Here is a 20,928-nt window from a genome sequence, read left to right as displayed (position 1 = left end):
TTAACCATTCTCTGGACATATTGCAGGGGTTGATTTCAAGTAAGATTGAGATTAGTTTAGAGTCATTTATCAGCTTTCTTACTTGAGAAATGTGATCCTACTCCAGGATAGAGTCCAGTCTATTCCTACTAATTCTATTTAGTAATAGTCATTAAGTATGGTCATATGTGAGGCATAAGGATTCAATAATGTCTAATATTAGACAGACATTTAGCAAATTATTACATGATATAGAAAATAAATGATGCTTCTCATAGTACAAGGAGATGGTGATAATTTAACCTAATTAAATAGATAGTAGAGGACACTTGGTGAAATAATTACTGCTGGGACTTGAAAATATTGTACATAAATAAAGAGTTTCATTCTAGGTAAGAGATTCAACTTATGCAAAATGTTTAATAGCATATACTTGTTAATATGATGAGTCATAGTTAAGCCTAACTATGGGTGTGGAGACAAAGGTCTGAGTGGGAATAAAAATATGCTGAAGTAAAATTTTTCTTACTTAAGGCAATCAAGAACCATTAGAAAATTCTAAGCAGGGAAGATTAATAACATGCACTTAAGAAAATTTGTGTAGGTTTGATACAAGTGTTCTATAGAAGAAGCTAAATTAGGAGACTAAATTAAAAGAGAACTAAGGGAAGAGCACTCAGCCAATAAGTAGAGTGAACTGATCTGCCCAAAGTAACCAAATTAATGGATTTGCAGCATACCACACAGCTTATAGGCCATGCACAATGGTGTAGCTTCCCAATTGGGGCTGTGATTTACATGGCCATAGTCAATCTACCACCTACCTAAAACTCCCCTGAGATCTCCCCAGCATCGGGGAACACTGACATTGACTTAGAAAAGATATATGTTTAGATTACAAAAGGAACATGGTAAAGGAGCACAAAATCCTACTACACCTGTGGATGAAGACTGCAATTCTGCAGACCCAATCAGTAATAACCTACTATCTAATCTCTCTGAAATGGAGTTTAGAGTAGAAATGATTAGTATGTTCAACAAACTCAAAGAAACAATGGAACATACCATCACTAAAACACAAGACGATATGAGAACAGAAATTAGGGAAATTTCTGATGCCAGAATTAGTAGGTGAAATGAAAAAATTCAATGGAAATGTTCAGTACCAGAATAATAGCTGCTGAGGATCGAATCAGTGATTTCAAAGATGAAGTGCCAAAGCCTCCAGACAACAACAGAAGATGAAATAAAGACCCAAATTAAATAAACAAATGGCATGAGAACTTTTTTGCAACACAAATCAATCTTTATTGAAAACTGAAGTAGTAATACATAACTATTATTATCACAATAAGCATGCTTTTAAGAATTTTAAATATAAGCTGATGTACTTATCAGATTGAATAAAAGCTAAAATAGTATGAATTAACACATAATGTAACTGGCTCAGGATAGATGTTCCATTCTTCTGTATTGATTGACATTGTAAGTTTGATGCAAGGGGGAAGAGATGCCTGTAACACTGAAAGATGATGCTGACTTAAGCTCTTAAAAAAAAAAAAAGAACCAGGAGTAGGAGCAGTGGCACTAGAGGTTAGGCATCTGCCTTGCAAGCACTAGCCTAGGATGGACTGCAGCAGATCCCTTGGCGCCCCATATGATCCCCCCAAGCCAGGAGTGATTTCTGAGCACATAGCCCAGAATAACCCCTGAGCAACAACAGGTGTGGCCCCAAACAACAACAAAAACAAGGTACCAAAAATATGGTCTTTAAAAAAAATAGTATTTAAAAACCATTAAAGTTAGAAATAAAAAGGAGCTACTTCTTAGACACAACCCAGGTGGCTTTTCTCAGGACTTGTCTCCTGAGTGGTCACAGCTGAACTCCAGGACCAGTTAGTTCATCAATTCTAATGGTCTGAAAAGGTCCAGAGAGAGCTATGTGAGTCTGAACAGGACGTTCTTACAGGGCTCAGGAGAAAGCAGGAAGGTATGTGTGCTGATTTCCTATCAGAAATATCAGAAACAGCATAATCATTGGAGTCCCAGAGAGCCAAGAAAACCACTTTGAAGAAGCAACTGTCAAAGACATCATTGCTGAAAGTTCCCATCCCTGAAGAGTGCATGCACCCACATCCTGGATTCCCGAAGAGTACCAGTTAAAATAGCCCCAAATAAAAATACCTAAGGCAAGTCCCTAATCAGAATGATAAAAGTCGTATATTGAAATAAAATCTGAAAGCAATGAAATCAAAAGAGGAAATTACATACAAAGGAGCATCCCTAAGATTTATAGTAGATTTACCAATGCAAACCATATGAGCCTGAAGACAGTAGAGGCATATAGCGAAAAAAAAAAATGAAATGAATGCTTCACTAAGAATAATTTACCCAGGCAGATTCTCATTCAGAACTGAAGGTATGTTCCACAATTTCATGGAAAAACAACAGCTCAGGAACTTTATAGATCCCAAAACACCTCTAAGAAAAGAACTAATTGGCTACTTTCAGAAAAGAAGAATCCCCAAAATAACAAACTTCTAAAGAAATATAATATAAAACTATATGGCAAAAGTCTCTCTCAAAGTCAATGGACTAAACACACCAATTAAGAGATAGAAAGTAGCAGGATGTATTAGAAAATTAAACCGAATATTTTGCTACTTACAAAACACATACTTGAACAGTCAAAGTAAACACGGGCTCAAAGCTAAGGGTTCAAAAACAACTCCTCAAGTGAAAAATGTCCTCAAAAAGGCCAGGAGGACCATACTAGTGTCATACAACATAAACTTCAAGCTCAAAACTGTTAATAAAGATAGTAAATGACACTTCTTAAGGATCAAGAAACAAGTACACCACAAAATACTCACATTCCTAAACATAGATTTGGTAGGGTTTATTAACCAGTTGTGTATTTCTGAGGCTGGGATAGTGATAGAATCTTGTTTTTCTATTTTGGTTTAAATAAACTTATGATACAAGCCATCTGTTATTTGTAGAACATTTCACATTTTTAAATTTTTTTGAAATTTTATTGCTCTCAAATTAAGTTTTAATCTTTTAATTGTAATTTTATGTTTACTTAGAAGTAGCTTCTTTATTGCTTTAAGGGTTTTATATTAGAGAAAAACACTGTTATTTAATATGCAGCTACATAAAATTTCTAGAAGTTAATTTTCGTCAAAATTGGAATGTTTTGTGTAAATTGCTTTATAGTTTGTCAGATAATATTGTATTTTCTATGTGACTAATATGTTTGTTGACCCTATGAAAGTGCATAATTTTTGTATTTTTAAGAATTGTCATCATTTTCAGTTGCTGAATTGTGACACTATTAGTAATAATTTTTGGAAAGAAGAGAAAAATAAAAAACGTTGTAGTTAATTGTAGAATTATTTATTTAAAATACTCTCATTCTGGGGCTGGAACAATAGCACAGTGTTAGGGCATTTGCTTTGCACACAGCCCACCCAGGACAGACCTGGGTTCGATCTTTATCATCCCATATGGTCCTCCAAGCCAGGAGTGATTTCTAAGTGCATAGTCAGGAGTAACCCCTGAACGTCATCAGGTGTGGTCCAAAACCCAAAATAATAAAAATAAATAAATAAATAAATAAAATACACTCGTTTTGAAGGCAGTAGTTATAATGTTAAGACATATTATTAAATTGTTTTTATTCTTTAATATGAGCAAATCCCCATTTCTCTGAATAAAGAAAAAGTCAAAATTTAACACTTTTCACAGTCATCTATGCAATAAACGTGGTGTGCCTGTGTCAATAGCTTAGTCTCTCAAATGAATTTCAAAATAACTGGTCTTTTTTATTTACTGAATACATATGTATCTGTCTATTTATGAAACTGATAGATGAATTGATAGATGGGAAAGTGTTAATCACAGAAAATTTTATTAAAACAATACTGACAATACCTAGTACAATGCTATGGATTTAGCCAGTGCTCAGTCGCTATTGGTTTAATGCATAAATGCTTAAATGCAGCTAAATAAGATCAATCTTGTTTAGGGATGCAGTAATCTCAAAGAAAATAAAAACACTGAGCATTTTTTCAAGGGTTCTTGCATCATTAATCTCAGGATCTTATGTTCCAGCTTTTACAAGATCATAAATTTAGATACAATTGGAAGAATCATTTTTGAGTATATTTAGCTTTCAAAGAATCCAAATATGCAATTGTTTTGACCTTTCTTTCCTTGAATATTTTTTCTTGTGTAAATAAAAAAAGAGAATAGGAGTATTGTATTTATGAACAGAGGGAGAGGTCAAGAATATGAGCATATTTGCATGAGAATGACCCAGAATGATTTGGTCCATGATTCCCTGAGCATCTCCAGGAATAGCCCAGAAGTACTGCTCCAGAAATGAAAGCAAAATATTGTCTTTCATTGTCATACTCAATATCTCAACCTGATTTTTCTTAAGTTTTTAATTTAAGGCAATGTGACATATGATGCAGTTAATCATAGGATTTTATGTATACAGTGCTCCAACATCCTCTACCAGAGTGTTCCCAAAGTGGTAGGTTCAGTTATATATCGACCAGTTCTCAATTCTGTTGACTTTTATTATTTGTATTCCTTTACTATGTTTCTTTATATTTTAAATTTGAGAAATGTACCAAATGTCCATTCTATATCTGTCCCTTTCCCTTCAACTAACAGGAATCAGAATGACAATTTCCAGATCCATCCATATTGCAGCAAATTTTATGATTTCATATTTCCTTTTTTTACTTAACCACTTGATTTACTATAGTAATTTTTATAGTTATGTATATATGCCATATGTGTGCATATATACCATACTTTTTTTTACGGTCATCTCAAGTTGGAATTTACAGATTGTGAATGTTGCTGCAATGAACAAAGGAGTGCAAAAGTATGTTTGGAATAGGTTTTTGGGTCTTTGAGGTAGATGCCAAGAAGTGCAATTATGGGGCCAGAGCAGAAAGTCTTCTGACTCGCTTGTGCTAACCTAGGATGGACCAGGGTTCGATCACCGCGTGTCCCACATGGTTCCCCCAAGTCAGGGTCAATTTCTGAGCGGATAGCCAGGGGTAATCCCTGAGTGTCACAGGATGTGGGCAAAAAGGAAAAAATGCAAATGTTGGCTCATATAGAAGCTCATTATTTAGTTTATTTGGGGCTGTTAATGTTTTCTACAAAGGTTGAGCCAGTTGATATTCCCATAAGCCAAGGACAAAAGTTCCTTTTTCCCCACAGCATCTCCAGGACCTGTTGCTTTGTCTTTTTTGATGTGTTCCAATCGCATAGGGATTTAAATTTCCTTAATTATAAATGTTGCAGAGCATTTTTATATGGCCACTGACCAACTATATGACTCCTTTGAGGATGTGTCTGACCCCAGAAGTTCAGGAAGCCAGGCTGCACCTCTCTGACAGACTCCTCTATATGAAAATATACTCTTGGGTATATTTTCCCAGTAAATTCTGCTCTTAATTCAACATGATCTATATAATACACAAATTCATCAATTCAATGACTATTTACAATTCACTTAAAAATGCAAGTCTACTTTATAGCTTTATAGACTGTTTTAAAATAATTTTTCATATTTAGAAAGATTTAAAAACACAACACTGTGTTTACTGCTTTTGTACACATTTGAGAGAGCCTTCCAAGCAATGCTTAAGAAGGCTGGATGGGGCATACTCCCCATGATGATTGATCAACAAAGTATCCAGCATCAGAAAAATAGCTTAATGCTTGAGCCCTGTACTGCTTACTCCCACTAGGGCTATATAAAACAGTTCAATGTATTACCAGGGATTGAACTCAGGGCATCATTAATACATGAGCTCTAGCCCTCTGAACTAAATCTGTACGCCTATGTAATGTTTTGTTTCTTGATACAAGAATTTTTTTTTCCTTCTGATGATGCCAACTAATCTTTATAGCATGATTAAATTTACCATATTCTTCCTAGATGCCCTAATTGGCTGCAGTATTATTGAGAAACCTCTTATTTTGGTGATAGGGGTGTGTAGAGGGCTGTGTTCAGAACTTACTCCTGGCTCTTTGTTCAGAAAAGTTTCATAGTTGTGCTCAGGGAACCATATTACATGCCATGGATTGACTCTAAATTGGCATTGTTCAAATGCTTTACTCATTGTATATCTTTTTGAAGCCAATCAGCAAAAATGATTTTTAAATAGAGTTAACTCTGAATATAGGAACAAAATACTTTAATTTGAATATAACCAAATATATTTCCTATATATATATATATATATATATACATCCAAATATATACAATCTATCTAGATATTATGTTGATCATTTGAAAGAAAGGACTAGTTAGTCTTTCAAATACTAAATCTATTCATATTTTATAGCATAAATAGTATATTTTGTGCCTGCCAGGAGCTATTTCTGAGCAGACAGCCAGGAGTAACCCCTGAGCACTGCCAGGTGTGACCCAAAGACCAAAAAATAAATAAATAAATAAATAAATAAATAAATAAATAAATAAATAATATATTTTTGTATATTTATTTTTTATAAAGATGCAAATAGCATTAATAATTCACAACCATTTTTAGTATTACTAAAATTTAGATTGTGGGGCTGGAGAGATATGATAGTGGCCAGAGCCTTTCAATGGCATGCAGCCTCCCTGGGTTCAATCCCTGGCACTCTATTTGGTCCTCTGAGCTCCTCCCTGAGTGACCCCTGAGCACAGAGCTATAAATCAGTCCTTAGCACTTCCAGATATGTGCACCAAAACACACAAATAAAATTCAGATTAATGTTAGAATTGCAGAATTACTAGACTAGGCTTGAAAGCTATATTTTTTAACTCTGATGAGCTCATCCACTATTTCTCTTGTCTTTCACTACTTTATTCTGTCTTTTTCTGTGCATTTTCCCTCATTGTGCTAAAATGGCTATACATTTATATTAGTAGAAATTTACAATGACTTCTCCAATGAAGATCTCTATAATAGAAAGTTGGACAAGAAGTATGTGAACTATCTCCCGAGTTTAATAAGTCTCCTTAGGATAAATGTTTTTCAAGGATATATTTCTGTATCATACTTGAATACTATATAGCTAATATCAGATTATTGTGAGATCTGCAAACATCTCTTTTACAATTATACCACATTTTCTCCTAGGTTCCAAAATGATACCCTATGTATCATCTGCTTCTTTCTTTCCTTTAATGAATGAATGAGATGATAAAACTGAGTTTAAGTGTGATTTAGTGACTTATCTAAGATTTTGGCATACCTAGTGGAGGTTGGAGTTAGAATGAATACTTCATTCTTCATTCCTGCTTAATCTGCCTGTGAATAAAAGTGCATTTTGTATCATGCAGCCTGATCTATATTTGAATTTAATTTTATGGTACAATTTCATAAATTGTTTTGTGTGAATTTATGTATGGTGATGTGGCCAGAATTTTTTATTAAATTTACTTGTGTCATTTGATTTCTTCCTGAATATTAAGATGATCTATCCTCTTACCTAACTCAAGACTACACAGACATTGAATGAATAAAAGTCAGACTTAAAAGCCAAATTAAGAGCTAGAGAGATGGTACAGGGGGAAATAAAATAAAAGCCAAACTAAATCAGTTAAAATATGAAACATAGTAAATAATGGGTGAAAACATCTGAAACATTTTAAGACAGACATTATGTAAATCAATGTAACTGGGGACAATAAAATTGATGCATTGACAAAAACTATGTAGCAATTATACTTCTATTTAGTAATAGCACATAAATGCTGAAGAAACTTATAACTCTAAACTCAATTTATGTGCCTTTGTAGTATTTGTATAGTGTCAGCTCCCACAAGAAAATATAATCAGAGATGATAGGCATGGCTTGTTTTTATTCAAGTTCAAAGTATAAAATGTTTGGCCCAGAAAATGACATAGTAAAATGAGTCTATTTACTGTTTGTTCTACTCCCAATATCATACGTTCATATTTCTTAACACACAGACTCACATTACCAACTATCCTTCTGTCCAGTAATTAACAATAGTATTAGAAACTCGGATATTTCTTAAGTGCAGGAAGCTTTGCTTGTTGATGAAATCTGGCTGTGATCAGGAGTTACTCCCCATCTGTTCAGCTTATTACCTGGTGCCAAGGATAGTGCTCAAAGCTCTTGAAAGCAAAGCATATTTTTGAAATGTCCAAGTCATCTTCCAGTCCAAAGGGCAGGTTTCTTTTTGGGGGGTAGGGCTTTTGGGTCACACCCGGAGGCGGTCAGGGGTTACTCCTGGCTCTACACTCAAAAATCACTGTTGGCAGACAAGTGGGACTATATGGGATGCCAGGATTTGAACCCCCTTCTGTCCTGAATTGACTGCGTGCAAGGCCAACGCCCTATAGCTGTTATATCTCTCCGGCCCCCGAGGTTTCTTTTTTTTTTTAATGTTAATTTGAGGTTATTATTGAGTGTAGAAAACAGTAATTAGCTGAAAAGTTTATGCCCCGCCTGAAAAGGTTGACCACGTTTTTGTTCCAACCAATCACAACCTTGGAGAAATTGGAACACTGGTTTGTGAGATATTCTGAGATTTTATAAATAATAAATTTTAGTAGTTTACTAAACATATTTTAAAACACAACAATAATGGAGGAGTCTTTGTCCTTTTGGCATCATGAAGACTGATTTTTGTTTAGTCAGTAAGTACCACCAGGTGAAGCTCCAAAACCAAAGCAATGAAACAAAAAATGCAATACTTTAAAGCACTTAGTGGTCCAAAGAAAGTAAGTCTGTAGGACAAAAATTAGCATGTAAATCTCTAGGGAGAGGCTTTTTCTATAGGTTTAACCATAGGATAGGTCAGGATCTCATTATCTGAGATCATTCAATGTCTAAGTACATGCTTACCATCTTTAAAATAAAATTAGATATTTATTTATTTTTGGTTTTTGGGTCACACCTGGTGACAATCAGGAGTTACTCCTAGCTATGCACACAGAAATCGCCCCTGACTTGGGGAACCACATGGGATACCGGGGTATCCAACTTTGGTCCATCCTAGGTTAGCAAGAGCAAGGCAGACACCCTACCACTTGAGCCACTGCTCTGGCCTCAAAATTGGATATTTAATTGTGTATCATGGTGGCTAGATATTCATCACCCAATGAAAGAATTCTGTCCATCTTGTTAATTAACATATCAACTGATGTGTAATCTGTATTTTAAAATAACAGTCTACACAATCTTGTTTTTAACTCTTTTATTTAGGTTTTGGTTTTGGGGCCACACCTGACTGTGATCAGAGCTTAAGCCTAGATCTGACTCAATAATCACTCCAGGAAGTACTCAAGGAATCTTATCTAGGTCTCTAGGATGGAACCCAGGTCAACTGAGTGTAAGGAAAGTGCCCTACTAATTGTTCAAGTTTTACACACAAACACACACACACACACACACACACACACACTTTGTTATAAATTTTATGTAGGACATTTGGGAAAATATCAACTATTTCTTAATTTTTATTTCTAGGGAATTATAATAAAATCATATTGAATATATTTAAGGAAATTAAAGTATTATTAGATAATTAATCCTACAAACCAAATTTCTTAGGGAAAAATGTCCCACACTATAGGTCAAGGGTCTCAAATTCATGGCCCACGGGACTTTTTCGGCCCTCTGCACAATATTTTGTGGCCAGCGGCTGGCCTTCAAATATCGCAGGATTTGCGATTATTCACTTACTGAATAATCGCAATAAAAATCGCATTAGTAAGAAAAAATCGCATTAAACATTCATATACCCCGAGCACTTCCTTTTGGGGTATGCAAATGTTTAATGCGATTTTTTGTGATTTTTTTTCTTACTAATGCGATTTTTTATTGCAAATATTCAGTAAGCGAAATCCCTTATGTGGCCCTGCCTCACCCCGACTTTGCCTCCTGTGGCCCCAAGGTAAATTGAGTTTGAGAGCCCTGCTATAGGTCAACATATTTAATTCATTTTAAACTTAGAATTACATTTTTATAAATGTATTATTGAAAAACGATATTATAAAAGGAAGTTTAGTGTTATTTGATCAATAATAAAATTTTATTCTTAGGATTAATTTGAGATAAGATAAAATTTTTTGTAATATAGCAATTTTTTTATTTTTATATATTTTATTTAAACACCTTGATTACATACATGATTGTGTTTGGGTTTCAGTCATGTAAAGAACACCACCCATCACCAGTGCAACGTTCCCATCAACAATGTCCCAAATCTCCCTCCTCCCCACCCGACCCCCGCCTGTACTCTAGACAGGCTTTCCAATTCCCTCATACATTGTCATTTTTAGGAAAGTTCAAAATGTAGTTATTTCTCTAACTAAACTCATCACTCTTTGTGGTGATCTTCCTGAGGTGAGCTGGAACTTCCAGCTCTTTTCTCTTTTGTATCTGAAAATTATTATTGCAAGAATGTCTTTCATTTTTTTAAAACCCATAGATGAGTGAGATCATTCTGCGTTTTTCTCTCTCTCTGACTTATTTCACTCAGCATAATAGATTCCATATACATCCATGTATAGGAAAATTTCATGACTTCATTCTCCTGACAGCTGCATAATATTCCATTGTGTATATGTACAACAATTTCTTTAGCCATTCGTCTGTTGAAGGGCATCTTGGTTGTTTCCAGAGTTTTGCTATGGTAAATAGTGCTGCAATGAATATAGGTGTAAGAAAGGGATTTTTATATTGTATTCTTGTGTTCCTAGGGTATATTCCTAGGAGTGATGTAGCTGGATCATATGGGAGCTCAATTTCCAGTTTTTGGAGGAAGCTCCATATCGCTTTCCATAAAGGTTGAACTAGATGGCATTCCCACCAGCAGTGGATAAAAATTCCTTTCTCTCCATATCCCCGCCAACACTGTTTATTCTCATTCTTTGTGATGTGCTTCATTCTCTGTGGTGTGAGGTGGTACCTCATAGTTGTTTTGATTTGCATCTCCCTGATGATTAGTGATGTGGAGCATTTTTTCATGTGTCTTTTGGCCATTTGTATTTCTTCTTTGTCAAAGTGTCTGTCCATTTCTTCTCCCCATTTTTTGATGGGATTATATGTTTTTTTCTTGTAAAGTTCTGTCAGTGCCTTGTATATTTTGGAGAATAGCCTCTTATCTGATGGGTATTGGGTGAATAGTTTCTCCCACTCAGTGGGTGGCTCTTGTATCCTGGGCGCTATTTCCTTTGAGGTGCAGAAACTTCTCAGCTTAATATATTCTTATCTGTTAATCTCTGCTTTCACTTGCTTGGAGACTGCAGTTTCCTCCTTGAAGATGACTGTAGTCTCAATGTCCTGGAGTGTTTTACCTATGTGTTGTTTTATATATCTTATGGTTTTGGGTCTGATATAGAGGTCTTTAATCCATTTAGATTTTACCTTCGTACATGATGTTAGCTGGGGGTCTAAGTTCAATATTTTGCAAGTGGCTAGCCAGTTGTGCCAACACCACTTGTTGAAGAGGCTTTCGTTGCTCCATTTAGGATTTCTTGCTTCTTTATCAAAAATTAGGTGATTGTATCTCTGGGGAACATTCTCTGAGTATTCAAGCCTATTCCACTGATCTGAGGGCCTGTCCTTATTCCAATACCATGCTGTTTTGATAACTATTGCTTTTTAGTACAGTTTAAAGTTGGGGAAAGTAATTCCTCCCATATTCTTTTTCCCAATGATTGCTTTAGCTATTCTCGGGTGTTTATTTTTCCAAATGAATTTCAGAAGTGTTTGATCCACATCTTTGAAGAATGTCATGGGTATCTTTAGAGGGATCGCAATAAATCTGTATAATGCCTTGGGGAGTATTGCCATTTTGATTATGTTAATCCTGCCAATCCATGAGCAGGGTATGTGTTTCCATTTCCATGTGTCCTTTCTTATTTCTTGGAGCAGAATTTTATAGTTTTCTTTGTATAGGTCCTTCACATTTTTAGTCAAGTTGATTCCAAGATATTTGAATTTGTGTGGCACTATTGTGAATAGGGTTGTTTTCTTAATGTCCATCTCTTCCTTATTACTATTGGTGTATAGAAAGGCCATTGATTTTTGTGTGTTAATTTTGTAGCCTGCCACCTTGATATATGAGTCTATTTTTTCTAGAAGCTTTTTCATAGAGTCTTTAGGGTATTCTAAGTAGAGTATCATGTCAACTGCAAACAGTGAGAGCTTGACTTCTTCCTTTCCTATCTGGATTCCCTTGATATCTTTTTCTTGCCTAATCACTATAGCGAGTACTTCCAGTGCTATGTTAAATAGGAGTGGTGAGAGAGGACAGCCTTATCTTGTGCCAGAATTTAGAGGGAAGGCTTTTAGTTTTTTTCAATTGAGGATAATATTTGCCACTGGCTTGTAGTAGATAGCCTTAACTATATTGAGAAAGTTCCTTCCTTTCCCATCTTGCTGAGTGTTTTGATCAAGAATGGGTGTTTGACCTTATCAAATGCTTTCTCTACATCTATTAATATGATTATGTGTTTTTTATTTTTCTTGCTGTTGATGTTGTGTATTATGTTGATAGATTTACGGATGTTAAACCATCCTTGCATTCCTGGGATGAAACCACCTTGATCATAGTGGATGATCTTCTAAATGAGGCATTGAATCCTATTTGCCAGGATTTTGTTGAGGATCTTTGCATCTGTATTCATCAGCGAAATTGGTCTGTAATTTTCTTTTTCATAGAATCTCTGTCTGGATTAGGTATCAAGGTGATGTTGGCTTCATAAAAGCCATTTGGAATGTTTCCGTCTGTTCAAATTCATAAAAGTGTCTTGTCAGAATTGGTAGTATTTCCTATTGGAAAATTTGAAAGAATTCATTATTGAATCCATGTGGGCCTGGGCTTTTGTGTTTGGGCAGATATTTGATTACCGTTTTATTTTCATCAATCGTGATGGGGGTGTTTAGATATGCTACATCCTCTTCCTTCAACCGTGGAAGATTTTAAGAGTCCAAGAATTTATCCATTTCTTCCAGGTTCGCATTACTAGTGGCATAGAGTTTATCAAATTAGTTTCTGATTACCCTTTGAATCTCTGCCATATCAGTAGTTATCTCTCCTTTTTCATTCCTAATAGGAGTTATCAAGTTTCTCTCTCTCTTTCTTTGATAGTTTTGCCAGTGGTTTATCAATCTTGTTTATTTTTTCAAAGAACCAACTTCTGCTTTCGTTGATCTTTCAGATTGTTTTTTGGGTTTCCACTTCGTTGATTTCTGCCCTCAGCTTTGTTATTTCCTTCTGTCTCCCTATTTTTGGGTCCTTTTGTTGAGCACTTTCTAGTTCTATTAGCTGTGTCATTAAGCTAATCAGGTAAGCTCCTTCTTCCTTCCTGATGTATGCTTGCAAAGCTATAAATTTTCCTCTCAGTACTGCTTTTGCTGTGTCCCATAAGTTCTGATAGTTTGTGCTTTTATTGTCATTTGTTTTCAGGAACCTTTAGATTTCCTTCTTGATTTCATCTCGGACCTACTCGTTATTGAGTATGAGGCTGTTTAATTTCCAGGAGTTAAAGTTATTCTTCTGTGTCCCTTTGAAATTGACAAATAATTTCATAGCCTTGTGGTCAGCGAAGGTAGCCTGCAAAATTTCTATCCTCTTGATATTATGGAGGTATGTTTTATGTGCCAGCATGTAGTCTATCCTGGAGAATGTCCCATGTACATTGGAGAAGAATGTGTATCCAGGTTTCTGGGGATGGAGTGTCCTATATATATCCACTAGGCCTCTTTCTTCCATTTCTCTTTTCAGGTCTAGTATATTCTTGTTGGATTTCAGTCTGGTTGACCTATACAGTGTTGACAAGGCCATGTTGAGGTCCCCCCAATTATTGTGTTGTTATTGATATTATTTTTCAGATTTGTCAACAATTGTATTAAATATTTTGCTGGCCCCTCATTTGGTGCATATATGTTTAGGAGAGTTATTTCTTCCTGCTCTACATACCCCTTGATTAATATAAAATGTCCATCTTTGTGCCTTACAACCTTCCTGAGTATAAAGTTTGCATTATCTGATATTAGTATGGCCACTCCAGCTTTTTTATGGGTGTGATTTGCTTGGATAGTTTTTCTCCAGCCTTTTATTATGAGTCTATGTTTGTTCTGACTATTCAGGTGCGTTTCTTGTAGGCAGCAGAAGGTTGGATTGAGTTTTTTGATCCATTTAGCCACTCTGTGTCACTTAACTGCTGCATTTAGTCCATTGACTTTGAGAGAAAGAATTGTCTTGGGATTTAATGCCATTTTTATATCGAAATTTGGTGTGTCTTTTGGTTAGTCTTGTCTTAAATTAGGTCTTTCAATTTTTCTCTTAAGACTGGTTTTGAGTCTGTAAAGTTTCTGAGCTCTTTATTCTCTGTGAAACCATGTATTCTTTCATCAAACCGGAAAGTGAGTTTTTCTGGGTACAGTATTCTAGGTGAAGCATTCATTTCATTCAGTCTTGTCACACTATCCCACCACTGCTTTCTGGCCTTGAGTGTTTCTGGTGACAGGTCTGCTGTAAATCTCAAGGATGCTTCCTTGAATGTAATTTCCCTTTTTGATCTTGCTGTTTTCAGAATTCTGTCTCTATGTGGGATTCTTCATTGTGACTAGGATGTGTCTTGGGGTATTTTTTCTGGGGTCTCTTTTGGTTTGTACTCTTCAAGCATGCAGGATTTGATCCCATATATTCTTAGCTCTGGAAGTTTCTCTTTAATGATGTTCTTGACCATTGATTCTTCCTGGAAATTTTCTTCCTGGGTCTCTGGGACTCCAATTATTCTTGATTTGTTTCTGTTGAGCTTATCATAGACTTCTATTTTCATCTGTTCCCATTCTTTGACTAATTTTTCCATTGTCTGTTCATTTGCTTTAAGTTTTTTTCAAATCTCTCCCACTGTATAAAATTGTAATTTATCATATCTTCCACAGCACCAAGTCTATTCTCAGCTTCTGATACTCTGTCCCAGACCTTATCCATTTTGTCATTCACTTTGTTTACTGAGTTTTTTAGGCCTGTTTGTTGACATGTTATTTCAGTTTGGAGTTTTGTGATTTCTGTCTTCATATTTTCTTGGTTCTTATTAGTGTTCTGTTCAACTCGATCCATGGTTTCTTTGAGTTCGTTGAGCATCTTCCATATTGCTATTCTAAAGTCCTTATCTGAGAGGTTGATTAGTTGGTTGGTTATTATCTGGTCATCAGAATTGTCATCTTCATTCTTTATGTCTGATGCTGGCCTGTGTTGTTTCCCCATTGTCACACTTGTATTGTGGGTTTTTCTACGTGTTGTGGTGGTATTCATTGGCTAAATGATGCAGGCAGCCACACTCCTCTGGCTCCGCCCTTTCTGGATGGGTTGACTTGCCTCCAAGGGAGGGGAGTCCTCCGTGGATGAAGCCTCACACAGGATCAAATCTTATGCTCGACCATGCAGCAGAGAAGATAGTCCAGAGAGAAATGCTGGGCTTCAGTGATCCAGCACAGTTCTTAGTGTGATTTTTTCTTCTTGTTGCGATGGTGTTCTTTTCTTAGAAAGAGCGCATGGCAGGCAGCAAAGCATAGCTAAGTGCTCTTCTGGAGCCTCTTTTCAGCCCACTCCCAAGAGGTTCATGCAACAGAACAGTAGACAGACACACACAGAACAATAGACAGACACACACAGGCAGCACTCACAATTTTTCACAGTTGGGCCGCACTGGGGAGGCTTAGTTTCATGGATTTTCCTAGCCTGATATCACAAACAGGGGACCTGGCTTCTGCAAAGTACTGCTTATAGCCGGTTTTCATGTTATGGAGCAGTTCCTTGGCGTTCCCGCCCTAGAATTGGTCTCTGGGAGAGCGAGTTTTCTGGAGTCTTTTTTCGGCCCACTCCCAAGAGGTTCACGCAACAGGACAGTAGACAGACACACACAGGCAGCACTCACAATTTTTCACAGTCAGGCCCACTGGGCAGGCATAGTTTCTTCGAGATAAGATGAATTTTAAAAAAATAAAATCATAGAAATAAATATTTTTATAAATGATTTTTCCTTAAATTAGTTAGATATAAATGTAGAAATTAGAATTTCCAATTTTGACTCAAATACTGTGTATTTGAATGGTGTCCCATATTCTTATTTTGAAATGTTAAAACCATCAGTAGTATGTTAACTTTATCATAACAAATTATTCTTTTTTTACATTCTTAAACAAATCATATTTAAACCAACAGAGTTGAATAACCAGAATTAAAAGACTCCTCAACTTCTATTTTTGGTGTTTGGGCCATTCTCGGGGAAATTCAGAGTTTACTCCTGGTTTGGGGCTCAGGAATAACTCCTGGTGCAGTTTCAGGGACCATATTTGGTGCCAAATATCTAATCAGGTCAGCCATGTGAAAATCAAGCACCCTCTCAGCTCTATTATCTTTCTGGTCCCATTCAACCAATGTCATATATGTTAAGTTTGTATCAAATTTTATACCATGTGTGAAGATGGAGATACACACTGGCATAATATAGCCTATTTACTGATTATATTTTATTATTATAGTCTTCAATTGAATTCATGATGTGTCATCAAAGTAAAATGTAAATGATAGAATGCCATTTTGTATTTCTATCTGGGATTCTCATTTTTTTTAAAGTACATCTTCCTTATTTTGTATATGTTACACCATTAGTATATTTTGTGTACTAAAATAGTAAATAATCTAATGGGCCTAATACCAAAATTATATGAAGAATTTTATGACAAAGGTAAATTCAGCTTGCACGTGAAATTAAAACTGCCTTTAAATGAGTAATTATGCTGGATTGGTTCCATCAATAATGCTACAAGAGTTTCTTATAAGAGGAATAGGAAATCAGAGAAGAGACTCAGGAATGAAAGCCTAAGAAAAGCTCAGACAGGGGCCAAGGAAATTTGTCAGCCTGTAAAACAGCATAAGGCAAAAAGATATATTTTACCATAGAGTTTGTAGAAAGAAAGGCATATCTCTGACACCTTTCAACCCATTCAGAGTTTTGACCTATAGATCTACAAACTATAATTTGTGTACTTTTACTTATTTTGCTGGAGAGGGGATAGAGCTCAAGGTTTACTCTTCTCTCTGGAATTACTCCTAGAAAATTCAGAGAACCTTAAAAGATGCATGAGATTGAATTCAGGCAGACTATATTTTAGGAATGCACTACCACTGTACTATCTATCTCTTGATGCAATTTTTAAGCTATGAATTTGTGATCATTTGTTAGTGCAATAAGCAAAATAATACACTAAGAAAGCATCCTTTTCAGAAGCCTTTGTCAGAGTCCTTTATTTTTTTCAAAGGCCTATTTTAATTTAAAAAAAAGTTTTCAGAACTTCTCAAGGCATTATTTATTTTTAATTTAAATTTTCACTGACTCATATATTTATTTTCAGGCAGTAATTTGTAGCAGCCAAGTCAACATTTCAAGAAGTAGCCAGGAAATGAAAAGAAATGAAGAAGCTTCTAAATCACATAAAATTGATGTTCTTGGGACAGAAAAGGTAACTACTTAAAAGAATATACTTTTCAGGTCCAGAGAGATAGCACAGCAGCGTTTGCCTTGCAAGCAGCTGATCCAGGACCAAAGGTGGTTGGTTCAAATCCCGGTGTCCCATATGGTCCCCCATGCCTGCCAGGAGCTATTTCTGAGTAGACAGCCAGGAGTAACCCCTGAGCACCACCAGGTGTGACCCAAAAACCAAAAAAAAAAAAAAAAAGAATATACTTTTCAAACAGTATATTTTCAAAATTTCCACAAATTTTGACCTTGTAAGTACTTGCTTTTATTATATGCTACGTGTTTACTATCAACACATATCAGTAATTCTTTTTCCACTTTGGAGTTAACATTCTTGAAAAGCAAAACAAGCATCCAAAAAATATGAGTGTTGTTTAGGTGTCAATTCATATGAGTTTCATTACAGCATAAACCCATGCATTAAACTAAGTAATGAAGGCTTAATTAGCCCATCTTAATGTGCACTGACTGAATTAGTGGATGAAAACAACTATGACATGATGACTATATATAAGTACTGAAATAACTGACTTTATAAAAACAATTATTTTAAATTATCTCTAAACACAGAACTCTAATCTGGAAAAGCACTCTGAGGAAATAAACCAAGCTTCTCAATTTCATCAATATGTTCAAGAAACAGGTAAGAAGCTGATAGTATGTAACCAACCATACTTTTCTCATACTGATTTGTCTGTGTTTCAATGGAGAAATTCTAAAGCATAATCCCTCCTAGAAAAGTTCGTAACTATGACTCATGGTCTCAGAGAGGCCAAGATAGATAATTAGGTTTTCCTGTCCAATTGGTTTCTATAATAAATTACTGTCTAAAGTTGAAGCTCCTCGGGCTAGGACTTTGAGGGGCATATGTTCAGGGTTGACAAAAGAAGTTTCCTTTCAGTGAGATACTTAGGCATAAGCAATCCAAGTTTATTAAAGGATACACTGGTCACATAAGAGCACAGTGGAGGATTCTCTCCCTACATAAATAGTTTTGAGATACCTTTTATTTTCTTTTGAGGCAGATTAATCTTAAGAATGTCTTGGGTTTGAGATTTTATATTAAGGATTTTGCCAGTGACCAGTAATTAAATGGGAAACTTGTGTTTGAGATCCCATGTAAGTGATCAATTTTGTAATTAGGTGGCTGGGATTTGGTCACTGTCAGCTAATTGAATAGAAAGACTTGTGCTAACATTAGTCCTTCTCAGAACCTTTAGGCTGAAGGGACCCAGTTTCTGAAACAACTTTATATTTTTATTAGAGACTTATTACAGGGTCTGTGCCAAACTATATGCATAAATTGGGACTTAACCACTTTATTACTCATCAGTCCTATGAAGTATTCTTCTAAAACCCTAAAAAGTAAAAAGTTCACATTTTTATCTCAGGGGCCTAGAATATAATTTGATATTTACCAACCTCCTCAAAACAATTGTTAACTATATTATTTTACTTTTAATTACAGATGTAAATACATTTAAATCAGTTCTCTTACATACATAAGATTAGACTAAAAGCAAATTTGTGAGATTTACATAAAATGGGCATATATTGTTTTGCTAATAAATGGTGAATGAGAGGATTTGTTGTCCTAAAATTCTATTAAGATACTTAAGCCAAATATGTACAAAACACTATTATTTAAGGATATCTGCAATTTTGATTTTACTGCTCAATGACATGTCTTATTTTTTCTGGCATAGTATTTTTATGAATTTAATGATAAACAATCTTGTACAAACTTTGAAAAATATGTACAAATAAAATAAAATATAATTCCATTAATTATGACTTACTCAAAAATACCAGACATTAATTTTTTCCTACAAGCTTGATATTATTATACTATAAAATATTAGACTGTTAAACACATGTAAACACATTGAATATATAACATATTTAATATATATTTTAATACATGAATGTATATATATTTTATTGGGGGAGATGGGTCATACCCTGTGGCTCTCAGGGGTTACTCCTGGCTCTGCACTCAGAAGTCACTCCTGGCAAACACAAGGGACCATATGGGATGCCAGGAATTGAATCACCATCTGTTCAAATTTGCTGCATGCAAGGCAAATGCCCTACTTCTGTGCTATCTCTCTGGGCTCTTATATTTGAATTTTTAAAGTAACTTGTGAGGAATTTCATAGTTTTTTAATTTTTTTATTGAGATCAATGGGAATTACAAGACTTTCATAGTGATACTTAAGGTACATAATGACAGTGAATATGGGCCATTCCCACCACCAGTGGTGACCTCCCTCTGTCTCTGGTCCCAGCATGTTTCCCTTGTCTCCCCTCAGAGCCCCTTTGACTGCTAATGTAACAGGTCCATTTTGTGTATAACCTGTAATTTTGGTCTTTTAATTCTATTGTCATTGACTTTGGATTGTGTATTTAGGTATTTAGGTATTTAAGGTATTTTTTTTTATTTCCAGTCAATGTTCCTGAGACTGCTTGCCCCTGGTATCATTCACATTTTTCCCCCCTCAATTTATGAGTCAGAACAAGTTGATTCATGTTCTATGGATTTGTCGGGGGAAAAGTGGGGATAAGCCCCTGTGTTGAAGCTATGAATTTAAATTTAAAAGAAGAAAATAAGAAAAATAAAACAAAATTTTAAAAATTTATATAAATAAAAATAGGAAAGGGCTGATGTGGCAATTTTTTTTTGTTCTTTTGTTTTGTTTTGTTAAATAGGCACAATAATTATTGGGAAATTAGAAAGGAAATTCCCTTGGCCTTAGAAAATTTCTTAGGATTTTGTTTCCTTATCACACATCTCTGGTGTGACCTTTATCTATAGTTATTGATACGCCTGAAGATGAAGAGATTCCAAAGGTTTCAACTAAACTTTTGAAAGAACAATTTGAAAAGTCTTCTCAGGAAAAGATGCTTTATTCTGACAAAGAATTGACAACCCCAGCAAAGCAAATTAAGGTAAGATAATCTTTATAAGTGAAGATATTAAGTATGAAATCAGAGCTAAATTTTTAAAATTTTAATTATATTAGTTATTCGTTGTGGTTTTTCAATAATAAAAGTCCTGAATGAGTGCTTAATCTGTTCCATAAGAAGAATATTATTGCATATAAAAAAAGAAAGAAAAAGTTAAATTCTTCTTTTGGTAGAAAAAATATAAAAAGAAAAAATTATGTTGGCACTGAAGTTTAGTAACTGACATTATTAGATAAAGTAAAAAGTGAATTTTAAATGTCACATACTTATTCTTTTTTGTTTAAAATTCTAAGAAAAATAATCCTCAAGATTATATTAACATCCCTATTGTTTCCCTCTAGCACATTACATTTAAAAATTCAAGGTTATTTGTAAATGTTAAAATACTGAAATGTTGATTATTGAATGGGAAATAGAATTCTAA

At 34.9% G+C, this 20,928-nt stretch overlaps 1 protein-coding gene across 2 annotated transcripts in view; it reads left to right on the top strand.

The window, feature by feature from the left end:
* Positions 1–20,928, top strand: part of XIRP2 (xin actin binding repeat containing 2) — a 331,046-nt gene that overhangs the window by 290,615 nt on the left and 19,503 nt on the right. For both annotated transcript variants that reach the window (XM_049773369.1, XM_049773368.1), the window contains exons 5-7: positions 17,413–17,520; positions 18,108–18,180; positions 20,353–20,486. In XM_049773369.1, coding sequence (XP_049629326.1) covers positions 17,413–17,520; positions 18,108–18,180; positions 20,353–20,486 — 315 coding nt within the window. The remainder of the gene's footprint in view (positions 1–17,412; positions 17,521–18,107; positions 18,181–20,352; positions 20,487–20,928) is intronic.

The sequence above is a fragment of the Suncus etruscus genome, chromosome 5, assembly GCF_024139225.1.
Source record: "Suncus etruscus isolate mSunEtr1 chromosome 5, mSunEtr1.pri.cur, whole genome shotgun sequence".
Classification (NCBI taxonomy): Eukaryota; Metazoa; Chordata; class Mammalia; order Eulipotyphla; family Soricidae; genus Suncus; species Suncus etruscus.
The sequence above is the reverse complement of the archived record's forward strand: the minus strand, read 5'-3'. Positions and strand labels throughout refer to the sequence as shown.